General features: G+C 41.0%; 2 protein-coding genes across 2 annotated transcripts in view; one reads left to right on the top strand and one right to left on the bottom strand.

Annotated features, from left to right (window-relative positions):
- Positions 1-5,452, bottom strand: part of hcn4 (hyperpolarization activated cyclic nucleotide-gated potassium channel 4) — a gene marked incomplete at both ends in the record, with an annotated part of 75,345 nt that extends 69,893 nt beyond the window's left edge. The window contains one exon of the mRNA XM_080494769.1: positions 4,749-5,452. Coding sequence (XP_080350895.1) covers positions 4,749-5,452 — 704 coding nt within the window. The remainder of the gene's footprint in view (positions 1-4,748) is intronic.
- Positions 5,453-12,614: 7,162 nt separating this feature from the next.
- On the top strand, positions 12,615-19,548 carry rec114 (REC114 meiotic recombination protein; the record flags this gene model as incomplete). The annotated part of the gene is made up of 6 exons (XM_080520388.1): positions 12,615-12,698; positions 14,800-14,889; positions 17,701-17,784; positions 18,119-18,283; positions 19,132-19,206; positions 19,384-19,548. 6 exons carry the CDS (start codon positions 12,615-12,617, stop codon positions 19,546-19,548), a joined length of 663 nt encoding a protein of 220 aa, XP_080376514.1.
- Between the last annotated feature and the right edge of the window lie 250 nt (positions 19,549-19,798).

The raw sequence follows: 19,798 nt of genomic DNA, 5'->3' as shown, positions 1-19,798 counted from the left end.
GAAGCAGAATCGCTCTTGTTCCAACCACGTATGATACTCCATCTCATTTTTCAATAAATCCTCCGACGGGAAGCCCGAGAACCTGAGAGACCCAAACAAATCAATAGCAAAAATGTACTCTCAAATCAACCATAATCAACCGGACTCAAATAGAGAATGGTGTTATTCAATCGGATCCGATACCTCTCACAAAGACGAAACACACTCTGGTACAGTGGGCAATCAGGACATCAAACAAAGAAAGCCTGTGGCTGTGATTTATGACTGATGCTTGAAAAAAGATCGGGACGCTTACACCTTCTTTAAATAGCTTGAGAATGACAGAACTCTTTTCCTCGCAGTCTCCATTGAGGAAAAAAAAGAAAAGGAATGTGAGTAGGAATGGGAATTACTTTGGGATGTTTCAGAAAAGGCAATGACATAAATGAGATGTGACTGAATATGTTAATAAAGGACATCAAAATGCTTCAACTCAGGTAAGAGAACAAAACATATCAGAGTGGTAAAATAAATTGTTCATTTTTCTTTTCTTCACTTTGACTATGCAAATGTGGGCCTGCCTGCGTATGAATAAAAGAAAGGAAAATTTGTGAGACGTGTTATTCAGGCGCTTTATATTTGTTACTGCCTCGATTAATGCCTTATAAAACAAACTGGATGTACGTGAAGAATCAAAGGTTGTTGCAAAAATGGACTTAGCAGAGAGGATTCGCCTCACTGTTGCAATGGGATTTAGCTGATTGACAGAAACTGCAGGACAGCCGACCCCCCTCTCCGACGGTGTTGGCAACACGGCTCTAAAGCTTAATAGAGCCTTTGCAGTTAAAAAAAAAAAAAAAAAAGGAGAACAAGGAAAAAAACTGAAGAAAAAAAAAACTTTTAATGTGTGGTATCTCCTTTTCTATCTCCTGGGAAATGTGGAATACTTTCCAACAGATGTGTCCTCCGGGCCCCTTTATCACAAGATAATTAAAAGGCTTTTCACGATCAGAGGGCTGCATCCCAATATCACGCCTCATCATTTATCCAGAACTCAGCACAATGCTGCTGCATTGACAGGATGCACTCAGAGTGCTCAATTGCAAGCAAGTAAGAAAATAATCACCAGGATTTTTTTTTTTTTAATCAGACAAAGAGACAAAGTCCATTCTGTGAGCGCTGTCATTCTGCCAATCAAGCACCAAAATATTCCATAAGCACTCGATGACAATGTCATTCTCTACAACCAAGGACATGCAGCAATGATATCATAACGGTGTGAAACAGGGCATAAGGGGGCAGTAAGATTATCACCCATCATATGTACAATTCAACAATCCTATTAAACCCTCAGACATCCTTCATGGTTGCGTGACGCTTCACATCCTGAACAGCTGAACTTATCTAAAGCACATTTCAGCCAGTTACTTTGGGCTTTTCTCTTCTTTTAGATTGACTGTCGATGCCACGCTCTGGTTAACTGACCACATCTGCTCGCTGGAAGACTCTTGTTCAGAATCGGAGGAGGCAGTTTAGCTTTGGATCTGGAAACGGGGCCGTAGATTGGATTATGATGCCATTTTTAATCTGCCTTTTTTTTTTTTTTTCCCCTTGCAAGATATTGCTCCTCCCTTGCTTCTTAGCGTCATACAAAACTTGACAAGAGGAGATTTTGCTAAATTCCAGCACTGCGATGACTTTGTGATTCCTTGTGACACTCTAATTTGAGCTTATGGTGCCAAAGCTTTGATGCAGACATGGGACTGAAACTCTTAGTCACAGAAACCATTCTCTTCTCGGGACCCATTAAAAGGTTCCACTCATCTCCTTGTGCCCTTTAATTACAGTCCAATCCTCCCATTCCTGATTTTGGAGGCTGTAGGTGCCCATGGCTCTTGTTTTGATTTTACTTTGTTCAACATTTTTAGGCCGTAAGGTGATTTGTGCTCTCACTTCACAGCAAGAAGGTCAATGGGTTCAAGTATGGCCCGGGGCCTTTCTGTGTGGACTTTGCATGTTCTCCCTGTGTGCGTGGGTTTCCTCTCACATTCCCAAAAACATGCACCGGTGGTCCCTGAGGAAGACCCTCGGCTCCCTTGGCTCCCCCCCAGCGTCGGCCTGTGTGGCTGCTGCCGATGGGTTAATTCAGGAAGGAATTTCCCCACTGGGGATTAATATAGCGCTATAAAATAAAAAAAATAAATAAAAAAAACATAAACAAGCAACAAGTCAATGCAGTAGGTTGTTAACTCAAAGACATGCAGTATGACATGTGTTTTCTTACCTCACTGGCTGAAAGGTTTAAACTCAAGTCATTCACATCAAACAAACATATAATAGTAGACTTTTTGTGCTTCACCTAAGGTATATGTAAAATTAGACATATTTTGTGCTTCGTCACATTCGTACTGGTCGCAGAGAAATTTACATCACATCCAGATGAAACATGTTTAACCCTCTTGCCTTCGACCCGCATCTGTGGTTTTAATTGCAGAGATGGATGATTACAAAATCATAGCATTGAGTGCTGCTCACACCACCAACAAACTGCTCTCAGATCAACAAAATGCTTAATTATGGTGATATACAGTATCCGCTCTCAAACTGCAAACAAGTGGATGGCCACCCTCATCCTGAAAATCTATACTAACTTTATCCATTTATGTGCTGAGAGAGCCACGGGAGCATCTACATATTTGCAACAGAGGCCCTGCTTCAGCATCTTGCTCAAAGACACTTCAAATCCGAGGGCTGGTGCCAAATCTCTGACCTTTCCGTATCAGGACAGTCTCCCCAAGCCCCAAATCACCCTTCCTCATGACATTTTACACACTGAGTAAGAGAGCAAAGGGGGTCAGAGGAAACACAACCATCTGGGAGGAGCATAACAAAAATGGCAAACTGTCTGATGCAGATCTCACGTCCCGTTGATGGCCTGTCCTCACCGTGTGAGGATTTCTACATCGCAGTCAAAGAACACTGTCGTGGTTTTGGCATACCTGCAAGTGGTTTCAACTGACAGGCTTCCTTAAAGGCTTGAACTTCTTTAGAGATTTCATTCTTGGCAAACTGGACAGTGTGACGCAGAGAAGTTCTGGATGTTTCTCAATCAAATGTGCGAGTGAGCAGAAATGCCTCATTCTACTGTATCCATTTACCTGTCACTTCAACGGGTTTCTTAAAAGAAACGGGTGCTTCGGACAGCTGACTTGATCGTCTATCTCGCATTGAAAATCTGCTGCGAGAAGTCAGTGTTGGCAGAAAATATTTATTCGAGGAAGAGTCTTATTTAGCCATTTCCACTGGCATCACGAGCCTCTGAGCAACTCAAACTTCAACTTGCACGTCTCTCAAAGTCAGATATCTTATTCTTTAGGTGGACTTTTGAAGGTAAGCACCTATATCGCATGCCACTACGCCCTCATATGCGCCGATGGAAGACAAAACACGCTGGAGAGCATGTACTGCCACGGGAAAGAGAAACATTACCACATAAGGATGACAATCTAGCCCTTTATCCTTTCACAGTACATGCTTCGAAACAACGGGTGACAGAATTATTGTTTCAGTAAATGCCAAGGCTGTCACAGCTTGTAATGCAATAGTTTAGCTTGAAATATTAAACCACAGGATAATATACTCAAGTTTAAAAAGCTAAGGGTTATTGCCTACTTACAAAACCAGCTTAGGAAATGTCATTTAATCTTTTTTTTTGTGTGTGTGTGTAAGATTTACTTAACCGGATAGCCTGAGGGAGGCAGATTATGCGAGCACTCTTCAATCAAAAGCATATCATTTTAAGAGGCCCATTTAATAACAACGAGAACACACCCCTAGTATGTGGTTTTAGGAAAAGCACGGTGTGACCATCAGTTTACTCATCCGTAAAACTGAACAATGAATCATCCTCAGTCCAGCATTTCTTCTTAGTTAAGAACATCCATGTGGCCATGAATCAGAGCACATGGCCAATAACAAACTCAAGGGCACTAACATTAAAGAGGAACCTCCGGGTCATCAAAAGGGTGCTTTCTTTGACGTTTTATCCTTAGATTTGTTGCTTCTGACAATATTGTTGTGATCAGACATAATTTGTGCAAATTATATCAGGTTTGTCTTGAACTCTTTGCTCACGCCAAATTGAATATTTACATTGTTTTGTCTAATATAGTGTTTTCTGTGGGAGAAGCAAAGAACAGGAAAATGAAGATGTAAGCTTGTGAGGCTTTACATGAAGAGAGGGCCTCATAACTGAGCCTTATCAGGCTTGAATGATGTCCCCGGAGCAGATTTTGTCAAAAACAGGAGGAGAAACATCTAAGATTCAATTAAAAATCCATTTGGACCCGCATCTGCCCAAGACGGTCCTAATTGACAAAGGTTGTGTCATCTGTGGTTTGTTCAATAACACAGTGTGTCTACAGGCCTCATGAGTAATATGTGCATTCGCTGAAACTAATTAATTTAATTATTTAATTGTGTCACATGAAATGAAAATCTGCTATCACTCTTTGATAAATGAATGTGTAAAAATATAAGACAGTTCTCTGAACTTTTGGGATTTATATCCTTAAAAATAAAAGTAGTGAAGTATGTTGTGAAGTTGATGAAACTGAGCAAAGCAAATGAAGAGGTTTGCCTTTAACAGGGGAATGTCTCCACAAATGATTGACACTACACAGCTGGGCCTGCGTAAAGCACAGATGTGACGCGCCAATCTGAGCCTTTTGTTGTTTGGAGAGGGAAAAGCGCCAGGTGTTGAAACTTACCTGAAATCACTGTAGGGGTGAATTATCCAAAATCCGGCGGATTTAACCCGCTCTTGTTCCCTTTCCACCGCCTTTTCACTCCCAAACATCCTCAGGGAGAACTTGTTGACCCCCGGTTGAAGCATTGCTCCCAACTGTCTGTGTATGAATCCAGCCTGATATAATCTCTCGTCGTCCGGCAGAATTTGATCAATGCCATCTAACTTTATAAACCCCGACTGCTGGTCTGGAGAATCGTTCTGGGCGCCCCCGCCGCCGCCGCCGCCGCCGCCGCCGCTGGCCCCCTGCGCCCCCTGATCCGGCTGGCCGTCCCCGATGGCTCCGGGGGGGCTCTCTTCGCTCGGGGTGACATCCCCCTCCGTGATGAGGCGCCTCTCCTCCGCCGAGTCCGAGTCGTGCACGTGCCGACTTGTGATGGACGAGAGGCTGCCTCGAAACCTCCGACAATCTCCATTTGAGCTGGTCTTCATCGGTCTCCCGATGTCCGTCTCCATGATCACAGACTCCCCACTTTTGGTCTCGCCGATGCCTTTGCAGCTTCCCCCAGAGGTCGGCGACGGTGACGGTAGAGGCTTCATCCTTATACTCTTCCTCCGGGTGTCCTTGTCTGCGTCTTCCCCTTCGCCCATTATAGAGGATTTCTGCCCAATGTGCTGTGGCAAACTGTAGAGCCTTTTACGCATGGAGGAGTGCAACCTGTCCATTATGACATTGAGACACAGGGGAGGAAAATTCCTAATAAATCCAGATTGTTTGGCTGTATAGTAACGATTATTGCCACCAGCCCCGCGCTCCCTCTCTGTCTGCGAGAGCGATCAGTCTGGAGCCAATCTGAATCCCAGAAAGCCTGCTACACATGACATGGATCGCCGTGGCTCTGCTGAAACAGATGAAAGATACTCTTCCTCATAATTGGACTACCTGGCAGTTTGCATATGTCCTCACGCGCAGCCTGGGCGGTCCGCTTGGCCACTGCGTCCCCGCTGTGCATCTTTGTGCCGCTCCGACATTGTGCGCAAAAGTGGAAAAAACTGCTTGAAAGTCACCTTAGCGTGACATGTGAGAGACGTGTCGACGGACGGTGATATGGAGACCGGGGAAAGGTCATGCACGACGGAGGATGCGCTTTTCACCAGATGCCTCTTCCAGATGCCGTCAAACAACGCGACATAATAACGCAAAAATACAGTGGAGCGTTCCATGGACCGCTGACATCACTGATCCATAGTCAGGCTGCGTTTTGGTGAATTGTGTGAATATTCATGATGCTGATCTATTGGGTTGCCATAGGAGCGAGAACTGCAAATAAGCTCAGCCCACCTTGTTTAAAGGGGAATGCGCTTCCCATTCTTAAAACGCGGTCTCCTTCTCCCAAGTTAAGGCTACAGGTAGCAACGCCTGCCCATTGTCAAACCCCGCGGTCGGCTTCACCGGGAGAAGCCAAAACAGCTCGTCTGCCATCCGCGTATCGCTCTGACCTCCTGCGTAATTTGCGCACACAAACGCAGTGGATGCTGCTGGGCTCGTTTGGAAACTGGCTCTCCTGCTTAATTGTTGCTTGTCCAGTGGCATACATGGAATACATCTAGATATTTCTTAATTCGGTTTGTTTACTTTTTCCAGTTCGTTTAATGTTTTATATTGTTCAAACTGCGGATTACCCACGACTTCGTCCACATGAAGCACAAAATTAGTTTCCCCCCAATGTGAACTGTTTTTTTTTTTTTACTTAATTTGATTAGTGCGAGTCAAGGCACACTCTCCTCTTTAACGTGTGCAAGATATTCAATTGATATTGATTCACTTTGATATTTTTTTTTTTTACAGCATTCAGTCATCCCACCTCTTGCAGTGTCAGTAGAATTTTCCTTGTGAGAGAAAGCAGTCTGAATTGTGAGCTTTTCTGCCATTTATTTGGCAAACACTGTACAGAGGCACTTTTTATTTGTAAAATATTTATGTTTTGCTAATTATCTTTAATCAAAAGTGTAATTAATGTCAAAAACCTTCATGGGAAAAAAAATGAACAAAATCACAAATTACCACCAAAAAAAGCAAGATTATTCAGCAATGCACTGTGGGATTTGCAAAGAGAATTTTTCATTTATTCATTCATTGCTTATAATCGAATGTTGCAACTGTAGAAAACCAACATTTAAACAGAATACAAATAAATTATGAGGTATGTCTTCAACAATAATTTTTTAATATAGGTCATTTTTTAAATATTACACAATGTCAGAGCAAGGTCATCCCCAGCTCAAACCCAGTTTTGAATTCAGTTAATTGCTCACTTGAAATTGAGAGGGCACCCCCCCCCCCAAGTTAAAGTTGAAGAGAAATATAATCTAGCTTGTATTTAATTATGGCTAATTGGTGTAAATTCAAGTGAGGTGGTGCCTTTTACTTTGTTGTTGAAATGTATCTACTATTTCGTTATACCTGCCTTTTTTTCATTGTATATTCAAAGAGTCTATTGGAGCCAGCAGTGCAGAAGCCACAGTTTTCACTGGACAGGTCACCAGTCTGTCACTTTGGCTGTGTGATTGTTCAAAGTTAACTTACATAACCACCAAGGCAGAGGTGGAGGCATCCACTTCAAAGAGGTCTGAGAGGCATACAAAATGTCTCCCACCCACTCAAAGCACTCGTGTCAATCACAGACAGAAAACAAAGATATTTTTTTTTCTCTTCCATATTAAACCATTACAAGTCCCTCCTCATCACAGGCCTTCTGAAGCAGAACACCTCAGCTCCCAGTGGTGGAGTGTGCACCGTCAGAGGTGAATGACCCCCAGTGTGAAGCCACTTTACAAAGGTTAACGTCAAACAAGGGATGTGTCAGACGTTTTTCTTTAGCTTGCTACTGTAGAAAGAATAAAGCACAGACACGTCTAACCTGAGGCATTCTGTTGGTTCTTCAGTTCACTGCTCACAGCTGAGCATGTCAAGTTCATGAAAGGAGGCACAGAACAATTAAGACATTCAAAAATCACTGAATATTTCGCTTTTTGATCGGTAAGAAATATCCAATATATCATGTACGTGTCTGTTTTACATGGTGATGATATGATTTTCTTTTACAAAGGATCATTTGTTTGTAATTATTATTATTTGTCTATAATTTAAGAACAAAGGTTTATTTCATTTGTACCTTTAAACTCAAACAATTCAGCTGAGTGTGTGGTTGTGTATATATGTATACACAAACATACATGTATTTGTGCTTATTTTGAGATTTCATTATTTAATCAATTGCCTGTTCGCAGGTGAGAAAAAGGGAGTGAGAAAATGAAAAATTGTGTGGTCATAAAAGACAGTTAAAAACAATTACGAATTATGGCGAGTCCCTTTGAAACAATTTGTTCAAGTACATAAAAATGTCACTTTAAAAACAATGCAATCAAAAGAAATGGCCGCCATGGAGCTCTGACCAGTTTTTATTTATCCTCCTCAGTACATGAATGGGTCACAGTAAAGAAGAGGTGGGGGGGGTTGAATCCACCAGCCACCAACACTGAACCTCCCAGAACAAACAGCCCACTGCCCAGGTTGCATTAGGAAGGCTCCACTGCATTGGTCACACGGTCCACTGTGGTGAACCTGCAACAGAGCAAACAGGAGGAATAAATAAATGTCGGTTAATGTCAATTAATGAGAATTAAACTTTTATGCATTACAGTCACCTTAAGAATCCTGGTTCATGCAAGTGAATTGACAGTTTACACAAATCGAGTCAATCTATGGATTCAAATAAAAATGGATTGGCGACCTGTTCAGGCTCCATCCTGCCCTTCACCCACTGTAAGCTGGAATCAGCTCCAGCCTTCCGTGATCCTGAGTATGATAAAGCCGCACAGAAGATGGATGAACGGATCAAACAAGTACATTTGAATGATTGAGTATAATTAAATTTGCCCCATGTGATGCTGCTTAAGTTACGGACAGAGAAGTCAACAGCCTTTGTTTTTATCAAACACTTCCTCGACACACTGATTTAAGGTCAAACATTTAAAACCTCAAACACACAACCTTAACAACATACTCAACTTGATTCTGAGAAAAGCTGTCGTTCTGTATTATTCAGTGGGACTTCTTAAGACATCAAGTGTGATTTGCTGACAGTGTGTTAAGCCCTTGATTGCTTGTTGCACTGATTAGTTGATAAACATGGAGGCATTTTATCAGTGCAAAACAAAAAATGTATTTTTTTTTTTTTCTGTGACAAAGACAATTCTGATTTAAGTGAGATTGTCTTATCCTTAATACAGATCAGTGTGTGGAAATATAACATTTTTAGATCAACATTGCAAACAAGAGAGTGGCTAACACACTTCTTGACACTATTGTCAGAATTATTGTGAGCCATTCTTTTCCATTTATTTCCCTTTGTGCTGTGTTTATTGCTAGTTGAAATAGTAGATTATAGTAATGTTGTGAGCCCACCACATGTCGGTCAAGCTAAGCCCTAAGCTTATAAATCAAACCACACCACCATAAATATCTCGTCGTCGAACACCCAAATGCCCCGGATGAACCAAATGTCCCACCAACAGACTGAAGCAAACAGTTTGGCAGCTCCTCTGTCCCTGATTGTTCTACCTGCACACCAGGTGACACACCAGGTGACACACCAGGCGGCACACCCTGCCACGTCCCACCTGCTCGTGCCCCCTTGTGCCTTCCTCCATTGACTGACGTGACTCTGACAAGCTATACAAGAAAAATTGTAGAAAACAAAGGAAAACCCAATACATTCAGAAAATAGCTCAACACCCAGCTTGTTATCCATGAATCAATCTGTATAATTACAGTATTTCCAACTTTGAGATCTAATTCCAGCGGACTATTGCCAAAAGGCAGGGTGCATAACCGAGTAGCCAGTCCATCAAAGAGACAGTCCAACATTCATTTGAGGTCACCAACTGACCTCAAACACACGTTTTTTTTTCTGATTGTGGGATAGAAGCAGAGTACAATAAAATAATCTATATACGATTGGGTTAGTTGAGAGAATCCTAAGTGACGATATCAGTATCAGCCTGACATAAGGCAGTCATCAAACATCTCATAGAGCTCAGCCGTGGTTTGAAGATACCCAGAGAGGTCAGCTCACTGTGTTCAATGAAAGCGATAAGAAAGTACACATGCTTCAGACCTCACAGGAAGATAAAGCTGATTGCAATTGCTTTGGTGACGTGTCATCCAAAACAAGTAAGGCGTATCTAAGAAGTACAAACAGGAATGAATTATTATCAACTCCATGTAAACACTGTAAAAAAAAACAACCTAAAACTTTTAATAGTTTTTTTCCCCGATGCATCACTAATATATTAAGAAAGCTCTGATTAGTCTGCATATACCGTTTCCTGTATATTTATACAAATCCAGAAATAGAGCAGTCCCAATATTGGACTCCTACCATGCCTACATCTACATGATATATTATAATGAGCAACACTGGAGCAGCAGTTCAGAGTCTGGAGGTCAAAGCAGCTTCCTGCAGAGAATCTGACCATTTCCACAACTTTTGTTGGTCGGAATAAATCCCAATCAGACGGGAACCCATGATGTGAAAGACAACTCACGTCACCGAAACTGATCCAGCCATCAACCTCGAAAGAGGTCAAAGTCAGCGACCAGCAAATGGTTGGAGGATGATCAAAGAGGCCATTCGCATCCGGAGATTAAAGCAATCCCGCAACAGTGACGGAGGAGGGAACTATTTTTTTCCCCATCGTTTCTAGTGTAACGTGCTCAAAGTTATTCGGTCATAACATGAATCCGTTCTTTGTTTCTGATGAATTGAAGATTGGATCTTAATTTTTGTTTTCCTAATGAGCATTGACATATCTAAAACAAGTTCTTAAAATAGAAAAACTAAATAATCTGAGTTATGTTACATCCATACTATATTTAAAAGAAAAAAAAAACAAAAAAAAAACATAATATTAGTTGGGATCATTTGTGAGTAATTGTTTTATTTTTCTTCTTCTTTTTTTTTAATGTCTTACTATCAAACACATTTTCCTTTTTAAAGCCGTTGTACTGCCACATGAAACGTTGTTTTTTCTGATATGGCGACAGCATGGAAACAAATTCATTCCCGGACAGATTTCTATTGTTTTGGACAAAAAAGAGGAATCTATTTGTCATTTTGTGCACCACTGTGTGGGAAATCGCCACAAATCTGTTCCGAACTGACAGATTTCTACCAGAAGTGACAGAAAACGATGTTATTTGCCCAGCTCAGACAACAACCACGATAACCATCAGCAAAGATACGTTTACAAGAGATGTTCTTTTCTTGTGTTTTTGTCAGAGGTACAATGCCCACCCGAGAAAATGTACAATTAAGTCCACATTTAAAAGCTAACACATTTAATAGAACAAATTATAAAACTATCACAATTTCCCAAACATAAAAGTATAAAATGCAAGGGCAAATGTTGCAGAGAGAAGGCATTTATGCTTCACACTCCAAACAATTTATAGTCACCAACTGACCCAATGTTTATACTGTGGGAGGAAACGACAGAGCAAGAGTGCTCCCCCACTGCGATGCACTTACATGACTACAGCACGTCACTTTTCTTACAAAAATGTATTTTCTGACCTCAAAAGTCACAAAGATCCTGAACGATAGGCACAAAGAAATTTTCTCTGATGGCTTGGTTGGTAGATTGGAAAGTTGCCGGTTTGATTTTCAATCTGTTCATTTGTCAAAGGGTCCTTGAGCAAGACACCGAACCTTAATCTGCTCCCAGTGGGTGGACTGAGCAGGATGCATGGCAGCCGCCTCTATTGGTGTGTGACTGTATGTGTGAATGTGATTTACAGTGTAAAGCACTTAGGAGGCTCTTAAAACGGTGGAAACGTGCTCCATAAGTGAACTCCATTTTTCCATTTACTAACTAAACAAAAAAGCCTGACCACACTCTTGAAATAATTCCTTTCTTCCACATTTATGCTGTTTCTAGGATGTGCCGGGTAGTCGCATTAAGCCGAGTGAGACTTATATGTAACAACAAATCCAAAATGTAACAATAACCGGAATTGTTTTAAAATATAATGTAAAAAAAACCCTGAAATGTAATAATTGGTTGATAATGTAAATAGACAATGAGCCTAAAACTTAAAAACATAAAATTTTACATTGTGGGACAAGCAACATATTTTTCCCCTAATAGTGTATTGATTTTTTACATCTTAAAGTAAATCAATGATTTATGCACTGGACTTGAACTTGAAGTTCGGACTGTTTGTTTACACGTATTACTATAAAATGTATGGTATTAATGTATGATTGCTTTTGCACAAGTCATTTATTGTCTTCCTTGCTCTATAATCTGTGATCTATTTCTCCAACCATCAGTAGAAAATAATGTATAAGCATTAAACACATTAAGATCACATTTAAATTATTTTTACATCATTGACCAGTTATTACATCTTGGGTTTAATCACATTATATTTTATAACAATTCAAGTGTCTGTTACATTTTGGGTTGTTATATGTTGGGCTCTAAGAAGTTGTTCCAGGGAACTGATGGTGACCTCTCACAGTGGGATTTGATTGCCACGTCACTTTTTATCATACTAAATATCAAAACAACAATATCTGATCATGTGAAAAACACCTGGAATTCTAGTTTTCAATCACAATTTAATTAAAAAAAATACTATTTTCCTACACATTTCTCTATAGTCATTATGATTATTATTTTAAATAAATTATTTTCTATTGGTAATTATAAACAATGACTTCCGCTAATGAGTCACGTGACCAGCAGGCTCGCTCACCTGCACCTCCCTGCCTGAAGCCAGCAGCTCCTGCAGCTCCTCCAACAACTTTATCCGCTGGAAATGGCCACGGGTGCGTCCTGGAGGTTAACCCGCTTCGGACGGTTGGTCTACGACCGTGAGAAGAAGGGGAAAGCGGCCTGGACGGTGACTGACCGTTTGTTTTATTAACTTTCACGAGTTTGATGCTATCTATGTTAGCTTCCAGCTAGCAGCCTCCATCCTCACTGCTCTGGCACCTGTTGTATTATTATCATTATTATTACTAAGATAGTAACATGAACTCGCTTTGTGTTCATTGTGAAGAATTTACTTGAAGTCTACCTGATACTCAGGTCAATACAAGGTCATGTTTTGATTGTTTCTGCCCCTGAAGCTAAAGGAGCTAAACAGTAATAACTTTAGGTTCAAACACTGTGACAATCAGTGAGTTTCATTATTATTATCCTTGTCAAATCTGTCCCTTTAAGGCTTTTGTCGGGTAGGCTGACATCTGAATATGTGTGATTTTATTTTTTTAATTTTTTTTAACACTTTTGTGGTGTTGCTTTGAGAGGTAATGCCTTATGTCCTATTTCTTAATGCAAATTTATTCTCCAAGCTGGTTCATAAGATTCTGATGGAATCTTATGAAATCCATCCATCCATCCACCGACCCAACCATCCATCCACCCACCCATCATCCTCCATCCATCCATCCATCCATCCATCCATCCATCCATCCATCCATCCTCCATCCATCCATCCATCCATCCATCCATCCATCCATCCATCCTCCATCCATCCATCCATCCACCCCCCCAAAAGGTCCACTATTATAAGTATAAGTTTACAAGTATTTCAACATTGTTCATCTTTAGACAACTTTACATTTCAAATGCCTACATCCACAGTTTCCAACTTCAAAAGTTTCATCATGATTATTGATATTTGATACTTGGTAATCAAAAATGCACAAGATTAGGCTTTAAAGTAAGGGCTTAGAAAGTCAGTGTTTTAATATTTATGTTGGTAAAAATGTCGGAGAACTAAGAAATTAATGTGATTAGGTTTGTTTTATTATATTTTTATTTCTACTTGACAAATGGATTTCAAACACTTTCCTTTGTTAATGAATTTGGGCTGATAATACCTTTGTTTAAAGGTTTACCCTACCCTCCTCTATCATAAATCCTGAAGAAGATTGAACATTTTGTTGTCGATTTCTCGAATAGTATCCAGATAGCGAAATGGCATGTTGCTTTTTGTGTGTGGCCATGAAATGAATAGCAGGGAAGTCTGACTGCCCTCACACCAATCTGTGATTTGCAGGAATGAATACTTGTGTTATTTTGACAAAACGTGAAGAATAAAAGTGAAATATCTGTCCGTGTAAAAATGCGTAGAGCGTAGAAGCTGAGAAACTGCTGTGGGTAATGTCATATTTTAGCATGGAAATGAATGCGTGACCTTTATATAGCAGCTTTTATGTCGTCCTTTAGCATCCAGCATGAAACGGTAAATTAATATCTGACTGAAGAATTTGTTTAAAAAGCTCAAGTTTACAACACATACATTATTCTCATGTTAAGATGTTAGTGTTCCTCAAGTTGCAAAGTAATTATACTCCAGGAAATACTGAAATAGTATTGGAGGAAAAGGTCTTCTCCTGCTCTTTACGCTGGATGTGATAATATGGTAATTTTAGTCACATTACCATAATGGAAAATAATTTGATGGCAACTGTGTGAAAGACTTTAGGAATTCTGTATCGGCTGATTATGCCGGACATAATCAGTTGTCCTAATTTTAGATTAACAGATGCTTTTATTTGCATTGTCTTTCAGCTTTAGTGAGTCTTTTAATGTTGTTGGAGTATTAAAATAGAAGTCAAGCTGGGAACACGTGTCTGCGGTGCTCCAACCAATTGGGAAACACAAATGATTGTGGTTGTGTTTTGCCTGGACCAGACTCTAGATGGCGAGCTCGAGCTGTGAATCGACTGTGAAGACAGGATGGAGGGCTGTGGAAGCAGAATATACTTGATCTTTATGCCACCTCGTACCACAAAGGCAATTTGAATGTTGGTTTTGTACATGTAAAAGTCCTTAAACGACACTGAGGTAGACATTTACAGGGATTTCAATGAGTGTCTCATGAAACTACATGAATCAAATTAATTGTGTGATAATTACTGATCTCCTTCCTCCCAGGTTTGTTCAAGCCGAGGGACTGTAAGGTGTCAATAACCTATTGATTGTCTTCATAGGTATTTGAGCCAAAGGGCAACAAACCTGCAATCAGCGTCACAATTTTGGAGTCGGGCTATTTGCTTGTAGTGCAAGGACAGAAGACCCTGGTAAGGAATCTCTATTGCTGGATTGAATGTGTTTCTTTTTTTTTTTTTTCAGCTTCAGATTGAGCTTTGATTTCCCGCTACCTGTACCTGTTACGTTTCCCCCGTTTAAAAGAACGACAGCGACGTATTAACATTGTTTTGTTTTGTTTTGTTTTACTGAATTTGATTGTCTACACTGTTGATCAAATTCCCGCTGTGCAGTACAGGGTGCAGTGGCTTTTGTGATTGGCACCGTTGTTAGAAAGATTGTGTGCGAGTGCGTGCGTGTGTGTGTGTGTGCGTGTGTGTGTGTGTGTGTGTGTGTGTGTGTGTGCGCGCGCTGCTCTGTCCCTGTATGTTCGCCCCGCCATGCACCCTTCCTTCCGCCATAATCAGCTGGCATCGACTCCTGCGCCCTGCAACACTAAGTGGGCTCCGGATGATGGATGGCAAACAAGCAGGCAACATGGCCTGAGTTATGGTAGCCAATATATATATATACACACGCTCATACAGTGAGCCATTTGCATGAATAGATTTATAGTGCAGTGTCAAATATGCCAGCTTATTGAAATGTTGGCCCTTAATGACTTTATTTCTGAGGTAAACAATATTGAGACGCTGACGTGGATGTTATTACAGCCTGTGTGTTTATTCCAGGTGCTTTGCTGGATCACAGTTTGTTTCAAGCAGAGCAATTAAGAAAAGTCACAAATCTACATATTTGAATGTCTGCGCTAATATAATGAGTGTAGAATGTTTTCAACTATGATCTAAAGGCAAATTGCTGTATTTGTGTTTTCAGCACTTTTCGTCATCAAAAGATTTTTGAGACTAGCAGAAGATTTCTGACACAATCTGATGCCGAATGTTTTCAAACAGAAAATATTTGATCAGAACCGATGATCAGTTCAGGTTCATTCATTAATTCTGCATCCGTCCTCTGTGCTGCTTTATGGACAAAAGAAGAGTTTACCTGGGACTCACATTCATACTTATGGAAAATTTACAGTCACCTGATCGCCTTAAACAAATGTTTCTGCAGTATTCAAGGAAAAATGTACAATTTCATACAGAAAAGACTTGAACCCGGGACCTTGTCACTGTGAGTTGAAAGTCCTGACCGCTACACCACTGGAAGGCCCAACTGCAGGTTCACTGAAAACAACTTGATTTATACTTTTATTTGCAAAAAAATGTTTTTTTAAATACATACTGATGTTTGCTTTTAACTGATTATTTTCAAAACTTACTATGAACAATCTGGCGTGTATTTCTAAAGTCTAAAATTAAAACTTGTCTCTGCAGATCAAGGTGGGATCAGTTTGTCACGTGTCTGGGTGTAAAAACTGGATTTAACCTGCATGTGTTTTCAAATCACCCTCACACTGTGGACTTAGTGCTAATAAAGCATGAGTTAAATATATGTCTGCTAATCAAACTAAAACTCTGGGACCCTCACTGCAAGTATTTGGGATTGCAATTCATTGAGAAATGTGTTATTTTTGTCCTTTTAGCACAGATCAGACCAGATTAGACCCTTAGATTTTTACTACTGTACTGAAATATTATTACATTTGAGCATCAGGCTCACAGATAGCTGAGAAAAAAGGTTTTGGCGGCCTTCCCATAGAAATATTTTAGGTTTTTTTTTAAAATGCAAAACATTTCCTTGCTGTTGAAGACAACAGAAATCCGTGGGACCGCTCAGCGTCTCCATAATGGAGCGGCGGGTCTCGCGCCACGCCAGGCTGGTGAACCACAGATAGTCAGGTCAGGGCTTTCACTGAGGCTGATGGACTGGTCTATTATAGATCGCCGCTGTGAAAACTCTCGAGGTTTCAATTCAGAGGCTCCTGGCTACCAGGTCTGACAGAAACTTTTCAAATATGACTTGTGGTGTTGCTAAGAATAAAATCAGTGCTTGTACAAAAAGAAAAAAAAACCCACGTACTCCTGAGAGGTCAGGCTTCACTCAGCAAAGTAAAATCATGCATTTGTTAACTGAATTCAACAGATGGCGGCTTGTTAAAAACAAACATGGCGCCTGTCTTGATAAAGTTTTGGCCCCAATCATAACCGAGCAAAGAAGCTCCGGCTCTGCTCGCCATGGAAACGCAGAAGTTTTTGAAAGACTATTAAAGGTACATTAAACCGTTTTGAGAGAAATGTCTCATCCGTAATGCATAATTAGAGCTGGTTACTCTGGGAGCCTCAGATTGATTCACATAATCTCCATACTCATCAGACCGTTGGCTGACCCCCCCCCCCCCCCCGTACAGACACGTCTGCACTTCTTAAGATTTCATCGACTCACAGTTATTACGGTTTTACCTTTCATCCTTGGAAATAAACCCGGCTGGTCGCTGAACTTCATCATATGTTCAAAATGCATTTATTAAGTATGTCTCATGTGTCTTTTAATCGACGAAGCGTGACACATTTTTAAATGCTTGGTGTTGCTACACTACAGAACATGAAAAAACACGCCAGGGTTGATATTTCCTAAATCAAATTCAGGGATTATTGGACTGTTGTTAAGCTGTGCTTTAAAAAAAAAGTGTTATCAGAGGCCTTAAAGGCTCGGCTGAGTGACTAGAGACCCCTGCAGGCAGTTCATGATACTTCTGATACAATAATGTGGCCTGCTTATGATGAGAAGAAGCTTTTTATGTATTTGAACAGCACAAAACGATTGTGTCTTTGATTGATGGACAAAGGCTTATTCTGTTTGTAATCCTTATTGCACATTGATAAAATACTCAAATGCAATGTGTTTTTTTTTTTTTTTTTTTTTACTTTTTCTAAAGACTCTCTTGTGTTTTTGTTCAGGATACAGTCCCTTTGCTCGGCTGCACGGATTCTCTGAAAATACAACAACAATCTGAGAACCTCTTACTTCAACTGGTTGTGAAGGTGAGTCATGACGTGCATTTTTATGCCCAAAAACCCTCGGTTCCCTTTTGTTTTTTAAGGTCATCCTTAATATCCAAACTCTTTGCAATATTCTGCAGCAAATAAAAGGTGAATGCAACTGATGCACTTGAGTTGAATTATAAGAGCTCTTATCTGAGAACGAAGCTCCTTACCCTTTTGTTCTCTGGCAGCTGGCTCCAAGTCTCCCAGCACACCCAAGATTTTCCTTTTCCTCCTGTGATGTTGATTTCTCAAATCCACATCCAAACCGCAGATTGTTTTCATTGGCACAGGGTGGATTGACAGATAGAGTGTGTTTGTGGATTTTCTGCAGGGAGAGAGCCACATGATGAGGATGCAGTTTGATGGAAGTAGCAGGGCAGGGGCTATAACTGGGTGCTCCAGCGCTGTGACAAAACTGAAGGAGTTTCTGCCCGTCACCACTCACCCACTGCACCCCGACCGGCCCCCCGCCGGGCCCCCTGCACCCACCACACAGGTTGGCCACTCCACGTCAGCCGGGGCAGTTTCTACATGGAAACCAATCAGTGTGGAGTTGTACATCTGGGGAAAGAGATCTCTATAGTCCTGCACCTTCGCCGGTCGTCCCATTAAGGGGGCGGCCATACTGTCCCCACTAGATGGCGCCATTCACAACATTCTGATTATTCCAGCTGACACCACAAGTTCAGTAGGTGGAGTGGGATGGACTATGTAATACACATGAATCATCAGCCAATCAGAGCACAACATAATGTGTCCAATGCAGAATGTCCCACTTCCAAACCACACAGACAGACAGGGAAGCTACACAGGACAATCGTACTCAATAATGACATTAGTTGAAGCAGCTTGGTGTTCACCGAATGAGAAAATGATGTCTAATACTGCTTTTGACATTGAAAATCTTGACATGAAGAACAATCTGGTTCCAAAATCTGAACGTCTAAATAAGTTTCTGTCGTGAGTAACTTCTCCACTGATTATCTTCCTGTCACGCGGCTTGTCTTTGTGGCTGCAGTTTGTCTTTATTCATCCGATATAATGAAAACAGCGAAACGCCCGTGGTCAGTTACAGACTGGATTCTGAGTGGCTCTCACGTCCAGCTCGTCTGGACTTCACAGCATTGAAACATGAAGGACTTGGAAAGAAGCGGACTCTGCCATGTGGCTCCGTTTGACCTTTAGCCAACAGACACAGTGAAGAAGTTCACAGTGACCATGAAAGGGCTTTGAGGAGTGGACATCTTTCAATTAGTAATGAAGCCATTGATTGGTCTCTTAACCCCTTGGTGTCATGTAGTGTTTGTCAAATCCTTTTTTTTAATCGTCGTCCTGTGTCCGCAGGCTTATCAGGAGAAAGCTCCGGGAGCCGAGCCGGAGGTTCTCCCGGGATCATTGTCAATCAAGCTTCTCACTGAGGTATCGATTGTTTAAAAAATCAACACGAAATTCAACTGGAGGTATTCCAGGGCCTGACGTCTAACAAAAATATTTACTGATTGCGCTAAAGCGACTGAACTAAAAAAAAAAAAATGCCAGCTAAATTATCAATGATTTACTGGGTCAGTTTCTGCTTGTTGTTTTTTTTTGCTCCAGCACTACCTGGGAGGAACTGCTGCGACTCTGCCCCGGGAGCATCGCCACAATCCTTTGGCACAAAGTGATTTGAAGCCGTTTCTGCGTGTTTGTCTGCTGGATGGCGGCTTTCATGCATTCGTGGAGAAGGTGGAAGTTGAGCTGAGGAAGCTGCAAGAAGAGTAAAGACTCTTAACAACTGCTGAAAGCAGAAAGGTCAAGTTGGTTCAATGCGTTTTTTTTGTTTTGCTTGGGTTTTTATTTTGTGTGTTTGTGTGTGTGTGGGCAGTGCCCGTTGGTGGTGGAGCAGTTCTTGCTGTGCTCCCCACTGTTCACTGTAATGTTGTCACACATTAGTTCCTATGGTATAGAGAGGAGGCTGTGAATCGTGTTCACAGTTAAAAGACGTATAAAATCAATAAAAAACAAACAAAAA

Source organism: Blennius ocellaris (genome assembly GCF_963422515.1).
Source record: "Blennius ocellaris genome assembly, chromosome: 1".
Classification (NCBI taxonomy): domain Eukaryota; kingdom Metazoa; phylum Chordata; class Actinopteri; order Blenniiformes; family Blenniidae; genus Blennius; species Blennius ocellaris.
The sequence above is the reverse complement of the archived record's forward strand: the minus strand, read 5'-3'. Positions and strand labels throughout refer to the sequence as shown.